The sequence below is a fragment of the Sparus aurata genome, chromosome 3 (assembly GCF_900880675.1).
Source record: "Sparus aurata chromosome 3, fSpaAur1.1, whole genome shotgun sequence".
Classification (NCBI taxonomy): domain Eukaryota; kingdom Metazoa; phylum Chordata; class Actinopteri; order Spariformes; family Sparidae; genus Sparus; species Sparus aurata.
In genome coordinates, this window is record NC_044189.1 from 14,175,666 (window position 1) to 14,184,245 (window position 8,580).

The 8,580-nt window shown below is 40.3% G+C and overlaps 2 protein-coding genes across 2 annotated transcripts; both read left to right on the plus strand.

The window, feature by feature from the left end:
- The first annotated feature begins 62 nt into the window (after positions 1-62).
- On the plus strand, positions 63-2,997 carry LOC115579478 (probable 2-ketogluconate reductase). The gene is made up of 5 exons (XM_030413025.1): positions 63-629; positions 1,131-1,302; positions 1,658-1,836; positions 1,943-2,039; positions 2,698-2,997. The coding sequence occupies exons 1-5, from the start codon at positions 254-256 to the stop codon at positions 2,852-2,854; spliced, it is 981 nt and encodes a 326-aa protein (XP_030268885.1). The 5' UTR covers positions 63-253; the 3' UTR covers positions 2,855-2,997.
- A 1,253-nt stretch (positions 2,998-4,250) lies between these two features.
- On the plus strand, positions 4,251-8,209 carry psmg2 (proteasome (prosome, macropain) assembly chaperone 2). Its single transcript, XM_030413026.1, has 7 exons — positions 4,251-4,489; positions 5,578-5,749; positions 5,891-5,949; positions 6,171-6,289; positions 6,374-6,553; positions 7,322-7,442; positions 7,545-8,209. Exons 1-7 carry the CDS (start codon positions 4,433-4,435, stop codon positions 7,623-7,625), a joined length of 789 nt encoding a protein of 262 aa, XP_030268886.1. The 5' UTR covers positions 4,251-4,432; the 3' UTR covers positions 7,626-8,209.
- Positions 8,210-8,580: the final 371 nt, after the last annotated feature.

Sequence of the window (8,580 nt, forward strand, 5' to 3'; positions counted from 1 at the left end):
CCTCTCGACTGAGGCTCGAGCCATCAAGCAGGGAAGAGAGCACTCTCGCTGTCATGGTAACCGAGAAAGACAGAAGCATCCAGTTTGTCTCTGACAGGTTCTCAGTGCTATATTAACCCCACACCGGGTCAACTTTTAACCAAGAGCTTTTTGGTGTGTCTATATATATTTGAGAGCGTTGCCCCACTCCAGGACATGAGAGATTGTACTGCGATGGTACTGGTGCAGCTTCTGTGCTTCATCTCTCCACGTCATGGAGGACAACAGGCCATGGGCTCTACTCGCGGAGACGAGCGACCGAGGTAACAGTGAAGCAGACATTGACATTATGAATCAACACTTCCAAACCATCTGCTACAAAGACTTCCTTCAAAACCAGCTGCTGCACGGTCCTGAGATCGAGGCCGTGTTTGTGATGAACACCCGTCCCGTAGTCGAGCCTTCGCTGCTCAACTCACTTCCCTCGCTGAAGGTGGTCGCCAACGCAGGAGTGGGCGTCGACCACCTGGATGTGCCGTACATCAACAGCATGGGAGTGAAGGTGACCAACACACCAGGTGTGGTGAGCGATGCCACTGCAGATATGGCACTGGGTCTGCTTCTGGCATCAGCACGGACGATCGTCGAAGGTGAGTCGAGACAGTTTTATTTATGTTGCATAAACAGCAGTTTTCCTTAAAGCGCTTTACAAGCCTGAGACTCTTGAGGTCAAAGGTTAGGTGAATCCTCACAAAGAACTGCAGCTTTCCCACTCACACAGCTTTGAGAACAAGCCTGACAAAGTCTTAGACAAGAGGCAGCCAGATTTATTTTGATCATTTACTGATGATTTTCTCCACTCTTCAATTTAAAGTGGCTGTCACGGTCAACTTTCTCACTCCCTGGTGTTACCGAGCATTTTGGATTGTTTCTGTTTTCTTCAGTCGCAACAATAACAAGAACACACTGAAAAACATGACTTTATTCAATTACAGAGATGTGAAAGCACAGATAAATTGTGCCAGGCTGGCTGCCAAGCCAGGATCGCAAGTCAACCCGGCTTTTCCAGGGAGATCTCGTGCTCAGACAAAATTGTATAGTGAAAAAACATTGTTGGTTGAAGGTGTTTTGTACTGTTTTTTTCCCCACAGGTCACCAAATTGCTGTGGACCCCGAGACGAGCCACATACCACTAAAGCCGATTGGAGTTGAAGTCTCAGGGTCGACTATGGGGATTATTGGAATGGGACACATTGGCCATAAAATTGCTCAAAGAGGCAAAGGATTTGACATGAAGATCCTGTACCACAACAGGAGTAGAAGGCAAGAGTTTGATGGACGAAATGCTAAATCTGGCATATTTTGATTTTTTAAAGAGGAGGAGTGTGATCCACTGCAATCAGCTGGACAGTTGATTGCCTGGTTTTGAGCGGTTCATGCGTGTATAGAATATCTTTATGATGTACCAAACGGTTATATTTAACCTTATTTCTATGTATTTAACGAAGGCATACATCTGTAAGCCAAAACATAAAGGCATAAAAATTGGTGTTTGGCAATTTTGTGATGATTTAACAGATGCTAACTGGAAGCCAAAAACCCCTGAACATTTTAAAACAACAGATCAACAAGACGCTTTTTATCTTCAGCTTCTTCATCTTTTCTCTGTGCTGTCCAGGAGTGTTGAAGAAGAGCAGGCAGTTGGGGCGACTTACTGTGAGAACATGGACGACCTGCTGAGAGAGTCGGACTTTGTGGTGCTGGCGACCAATCTCACCCCTGAGTCCAGAGGCCTGATCAGCCACAGAGAGCTGTCCCTCATGAAACCCACAGCAACACTGGTCAACATCAGCAGAGGTGAGGACAAATGTGTCTCCTGGACTGATCCGATCTCGGTTAAAGAATTTACTGTTGAGTCGTTCTGACACACTGATCTGTAATGTGATTGCTCTTCATGTCTCAGGTCTGGTTGTGGACCAGGACGCTCTCGTGAAAGCCCTGCAGACTGGAACCGTTCGCGCGGCAGCGTTAGACGTGACTCACCCTGAACCTTTACCGAGGTCTCACCACACTCTCCAACCAGACTCACAGCTGTTTTTCATTAACTTTATAACTTTTGAAAGAACAACCAACATCCAACCTCTGTGAACGGATCAGTTTAATATGTGAAGGACTTTTTTTTTCCCAGTTGTACTTTAGATGAAATGCACTATTTTACTGAGTAAATGTTAAACTGAAACAAAAAAACATTAACCTTTTCACCTCAATAGATTACTGAGGAGAACATTATGTCCTGACACACTATGTATTCAGGATCCTCATCTCAACAGTACAGTTATGGTAACACAGATCAAAGTCAGCACTGTTAATACATTGATGTGTCTTTGTTAATCCTGCTTTTTTGCTGCCGATTCTGCATCCATAGTCAGTTTTAGTCTCAGTTCATGGCTGACAGGAAATCCTGTCTTTTCCCTCCTGCCTGCCTGCAAGAAGACTCTCTAGAGACAGATATTTATCTTAGGTTGGTGGAGACCACAACCGAGATAAAAGTAAATTTTTTATTGGACTGGAGGCTGGAGAACAGGTTTTAAATCAGGCTAACGTTGATTAATGTAAAAAGTTTGAAATGATGACATATCAGTGTTGTGTTTATATCTTGCGGCCCAAGAAATCGCTTCAAGGAGCTTCAAAATTCAACTTCTTCTTGTTCTTGTTCAGGGATCACCCTCTCCTCGGCCTGCCTAACGTGCTCATCACCCCCCACATTGGATTCAACACTTACACCACAAGAAGAAAGATGGTGCAGATGATGGTAGAAAATGCTCTGGCTGCAGTTAAAGGTCAAATTATTCCCAATGAAGTCAAACCACCATGACTTCACTGATGGTACCTCACCTGTGTGTAGTTTTCAATCATGAATATGTTTTAGTTGTATGTTGTTCTGTCTAACGCTGTGCCGTAATCACTGTACAACATAAACCTTGTAAAAAGATTAAAGCTACGTAATATACACTTGAACCTCATTCCTTCTTGAACCTTTGATTTGGATATACAACGGTGTGCAACATAATCTCCGATGACTTTTCTGTCTAACAATCTGTCCGTGGTCCATTAGAGAGTTCAACTGCAGAGTCGAAAGTCTCCGATAGATAATTTACTCTTGGAAAAAGGTTGTTTTAGTTTCCAGAGTTACACTTTGTAACACTGGTCAATTAAATCAATTAATGAATAAACAATCCCCGGCTGAAACTCAAGCTCAAGTTGAAAAGGTGAGTCTTGAAGAAAGAATCATGTTTTTCTGTCACATGTGTTTAACCATTAGAAAGGACATCTTTTAAATCAAATATACAAAAATGTATCCATCTAATGTATCATTGAGACAAGACTCATGTTAATCATTGAAAGTGATTTTGATTCCACTTCAATGTGATTTAAGTTAAAATCATAATGAATGCACATATTATGCAAACTTTTAACATGCTGGACCAGTGTTTCGTGATGTTTTGTGGATCATTGTGGCATTTGTGTAGGTGAACATGTTTTTTTTTCTAGCATGTATATTTCTAATTCTCTGATGACTTTGATCTCAAACAGTATGTATCAATAATTATATCATTTGATCTGTATGAATGTCCTTTATTTATGTCTTTTATCCATATTTTTCTTTTTCTACTAGTGATTTGAATGAAACATTGCTTTAGTAGAACTAGTTTTTCTTAAAAATGCACAAAATAGGTATGGCAATATTAGAAAGTAGTATAAGAAAGTAGAGAATTGCCAAAAGGAACAATTAGACATAGATTGATAAAAGGGGATATGGATAAAATGTCTCAGGGTACTATACAACTTTTGTGTTTTTATTTCTTTCAGTTAATTACTTTTTATTTTATCATTATTTGTTTTAATTGCATTTATGTATCATTATCTTTCATGTTGTCTATTTTTATTTAAATGAAAGTGTTAAAAAATAATAGGAGGGAAAGGAAGAGTATTAGTAGTATCATAAATGTTATTGTGTCCTGTTGCAAAGAACAGTTGCAGATCTCCAATACGCAGGAAATCTTTGCGGAGCAGCCGTTTGACCGCTGAAATCCCTTATCATAATAAAAAAAGCTAAAACTGAATTTCAAATATATAGCCTTTAACCAGATGTAAATACCACCAAACACAGATTGTAACAGTCGGTTTGGACCTTTACTGAACATTTTTTCCGCACAAATAAAACGCTCCGGACACTTTTCCTTCAGGCACTTACATCAACTACTAAAGCCCTTCAATCATCAACACTCGACGGCGAGTGAGTGCCGAGAAGGTCCACAACACCAGGCACGCAAATAGAAGGGAGAAGTGCCGGGAGATTGTAATTTCGTATGATATTGATTAAATAGTTGAATTTAAATCTCTGTGGCTCACTAACTAATTAGCTGCGTGTGTTTGCTAGCTACACAGCGCCATGTTTATCTCCTCACAAACCTCAGCGCCATGCTTCAAAGATTTCACCCTCGTCATGGTGAGTGACACATCCTGAGTCTGAACTTTCACTTTACATTAAAAACTGTCTATAAATGTCAGGACCGCCTCGTTTAATGTGTGTCATTACTAACACAAACTCAGTGGTTCAGTTTCATGTTGAACTCAGAGTCTTTCGGGTCAAAGCCTTTGTAAAGCATTGCAGCAGTGTAGCCCTTGAAGGTGGGACATGTTGTGACAGTTACCGTTAAAACAACAGCAACACGTAAAGTTATATAAGAGGAGCACGTGCTTATCAATGTTGTTAATAAAGTTAACCCAGAATTGCATCAAAAACTGCACTCCTTGTATAAAAATATGTAGACGTGTTGGATGTTTGCGTTGTGTCATGACAAACTAAATCACAATTTTGAAACTTGAACTATTCACATCCTCTACCTAAGTAAAATCACTACACCACACTCTTAAAATACCCATTCTGCATTGTGAAAGTAAATATATTCAAAGTAAAAGTATTCAGTACAGAAAATGGCACTTATCATTATCACAGGCATAACCTAATTCCTCAGCCAGAAAAAGACTGAAACAACCATGTTTTCAGAGACTTTGCTTTTTTGTTGGAGAATTTGGTAACTTGTTATTCCATAAATCAAAGAATACACGATAAACATATTTTTATTACAGATTTATAAATCTATTTGCACAATTCTTGATTAAAAAAATCTAAATTTTGTGATTAAAAAAACTCTATTTTGTTATTTTCCCTTTAATATATTAAATAATATGTCAAACTAATCTCTAAATCTAAGAACAAAACGACTAGTTAAACCCTTAACATACGTGTTTCTATGGATATATATATATATATATATATATATATATATATATATATATATATATATATATATATATATATATATATTTTTATGTATCAAACCTTCCCCTGGCTGTTCTCTTTGTGGTTGTTGCCCTTTGTATACTGTCCTTTATATAATATGTTCTTGTTCTTTTTCTTTTTCTTACAAAGAAATAACAAAAATAACACTGGCAAAAATGTGGCTGAAGCTACTATTTAATCATCAAAAATGTTCACCAGTTTCTCTATAATATTGTCTATTCTCCTCCTAGCCAGCAGTTGCTGTTGGTAATGTGGGACAGCTGGCTGTGGACCTCATCGTGTCCACGCTCAACATGAGCAGAGTGGGCCACGTGCACTCCGACTGTCTCATCCCCATGGCTGGCAACAACCCGTACGCCTCCTCCAAAGAGGACGCTGAGGAGCTGCACACTCCTGCAGAAGGTATCGATTGATCGGTCTTGATTATTTGGCTGCTGTTGATGAGTTGGATGTCTATTTCCCTTCTGGATGGAAGGAAAAAGACATCCAACACACTCTAAAATCTAGTCCTCAATTAATCTGTAAACCTTTTCTAATCAACAGTGTACACCGCAGCAGAACTGAAGCTGGCAGTTCTTCAAATCAGAGCGCCAATAATTCCGGTAAAACCACACCTGTTTCTGTTTCTGGAGCACGATCCAACATGCTCTGACTTTTAAAAAGGTGTAACTAAGAATACTTATCTGTTATCAACCAAAGGAGTGTTGTGAGTTTGCGGCCTCCCTTTTTAATTTTATAACCTTCCGTCTTTATCCTCCATGATGATGTAGTGTGCATTCCAGTGGACCTGGAATCTAAATGGCAACTTTTGTTTTAATCGCAGACAAAATCCAAAAAGTTCCGCCAGCTGCTCGTGTCTTGGATCAAAGCCAGCGGGTTCTCCAGGACCATGGTTCTGTCCAGCAGCCACGCCTACCAGAGGGACGACCAACAGCTGCAAGGGTACTTGAACATCCGCTTCACATCATAGCTGCGTTTCTTTGCTGTTTACAATCACCTCCACTGACAAATCTGTTCCCATGTCAGCACTCCTTTGAGGTACCTGCTCACGCCGCCCCTGCTGAAGGGGAGCGCAGACGCTTTGAAAGAGCTCGGCTGGAGGGAGATGGAGCTAGTGGCGGCCTTCCCGGGACTGACGGACGCCAACGCAGAGCCTCGCCTCTACATCCCTGGAGGAGGCATAACCAAAGGACTCTACACAGACAGGTACAGAGAGAGAGAGAGCTGTGTCAACGATTTGTCGAAGTTCAAATAAAAAGTTAAAGTAGAGTTGCAACTGCCCTCTGTCATTGTAGCATCAACAAAGGCGTAGGTTTCATTGCAACACTGGGGAGACGCATATTAAGCAGAGAGTAAAACACTTAGTTTCCTTCATTCTGGTGAATTCTTTTGCATCCATTTGTGCATTTTCTGACTCAATTTATTGTGGATATTATATTTTTTATAAAGGAAAACAGACGATTCAGGTGGCAGTTGTCACAATACCTGAATTTTCAACTTCGATACAAAGCTTACAGCTATTAGAAAACACAATTTTCAAAAGAAATTCGAGATCTCTTTTGAGACCACGACAAAAATAACACAAAAGAAAATGTTTTCCACACACATTTTATAACTGCGGCCTGTGGTTGAAAAAGCTGATTGTAGATCTGTTTTTTTTTTGTTTGTTTGTTTGTTTTATTGCGTCAGAACTTTTATTACTATTTTTTTTGTTTACATGTTGTATCAGAGTACCAATACTTTTGACACACTTCCAAGTTATAATTCAAAACATAAAGTAATGTAAAACTTGTTTTTAATGGGGCGGACAAATGCATGTGTTCTAAACATTGGGGGGGGGGGGGGGGGGTTGTTGTTGTGTCCCCTTCATCCCCCTAAATACATGTTCTTGCCTTCATGCATGATGGTTCTCGACCGTTGACTGTATATCTTTCTTCAATGTGTGTGACCGTGTGTGCTGGATCTTGTGTTCAGTTGTGCGGAGGACCTCCCGCTGGCCGTGCTGCTGCTCTTCTGCTCAGAGGGCGACAACATCCCGGACGCCTTCGCCCTCGTCAACCACCTCAACGACTGGCTCCACCTGCTGGACAACCCTGTGAGTGACACACTTGAGCAGACAGCCTCGCTGCACTTTCAGCCCAGTGAGAAAAATGAACTTGCATTTCTGAACGTGTTTTTTCTCTGATTCACTTTTCAGAGCCAGAAGCCCAACAAATGGAAGATCCCACCCTCCTGGAGTCTTCTGTTTGGGAATGGCATCCCTCCAGCACTGTTCTGATCCACGCACATTTAGCTTTTTGTCTATTTTTAGCCCATAATTAGCTTCTGGGGAGCTCCCCAAACTTAAAAAATGTTTTCTTCAGACCATTCTGAGTTCTTTTTGAAAGACTCCTAAGCTGATAATCCTTATGGACACATTCTGCTTGTAAATGATTGTATTTTATTGAATTAACCAGCTGTGGAGATAAAACAGGACCTCACCAGAACCCTCCCACTCTTTCCTTTTATTTTGATAATCTTTAAACAAGATGTCATGTACAGGAATCGACCCAAACAAGCTCTTCTGTTACTGTACTGTTTTCAGCAATCGAGTGTTTGTTCTTCCTAGTAAAGGACTGTTTCATAAATCATGTGTGTATTTATCCTAAAGTGATGAATTCTTTGACTGTGTTACACTCACTGGAACCCTTCCTCCTCCTGCCTGACTGAAAGTGGTTGGCCAGGTGCCACACTGTATTCCTGGCAGTCCCGCCTCTCTGAAATTTGATTCCTCTGTACAACACATTACGACAACTTACAAAGATGCAACAACAGGACTGCACGCCGAGTCGCACTTTGACTTCATAAAATTGTTTGGGCATGTTTGTGGTTTCCCTTTCTGTCTACATGATTGTTTTGGGTGGTTTCGCTGTGAGACAGGAATGTCCTGACAGCATTTTTTTTTTGTTGTTTTTTTTTGTTAGGAGAAAACCAGAGAGATGAAGGTTTGGCTCTCCATCATTTGAAAAATACTGCTAGCCCTGAAAGTAAATACAAAATATTCTTAACGTTAATTACGCTGTTCTTTGTTTAAAATTGTTTGAGATTCTTATATTTTCATTTTCACATTTTAGCATCAATGCAGATGATTAGATGAGAGGATTAATACTACTGTACAACACAGGAGACCCCAATCTTATCCAACTTTCTCAGGCAGAGGTGAAGAATAAAAGTATAAATACTTTTTTCACTGT

What these genes read in the sequence shown, in the direction of transcription:
- LOC115579478 (XM_030413025.1), top strand. Translation starts at nt 254, where the DNA reads ATGGAGGACAACAGGCCATGGGCTCTACTCGCGGAGACGAGCGACCGA. An exon ending in TACCACAACAGGAGTAGAAG is followed by an intron (nt 1,303 to 1,657) that starts GCAAGAGTTTGA and finishes TGTGCTGTCCAG; the next exon opens with GAGTGTTGAAGAAGAGCAGG. An exon ending in CACCCTGAACCTTTACCGAG is followed by an intron (nt 2,040 to 2,697) that starts GTCTCACCACAC and finishes GTTCTTGTTCAG; the next exon opens with GGATCACCCTCTCCTCGGCC.
- psmg2 (XM_030413026.1), top strand. Translation starts at nt 4,433, where the DNA reads ATGTTTATCTCCTCACAAACCTCAGCGCCATGCTTCAAAGATTTCACC. An exon ending in AAGATTTCACCCTCGTCATG is followed by an intron (nt 4,490 to 5,577) that starts GTGAGTGACACA and finishes TTCTCCTCCTAG; the next exon opens with CCAGCAGTTGCTGTTGGTAA. An exon ending in GACGACCAACAGCTGCAAGG is followed by an intron (nt 6,290 to 6,373) that starts GTACTTGAACAT and finishes TTCCCATGTCAG; the next exon opens with CACTCCTTTGAGGTACCTGC.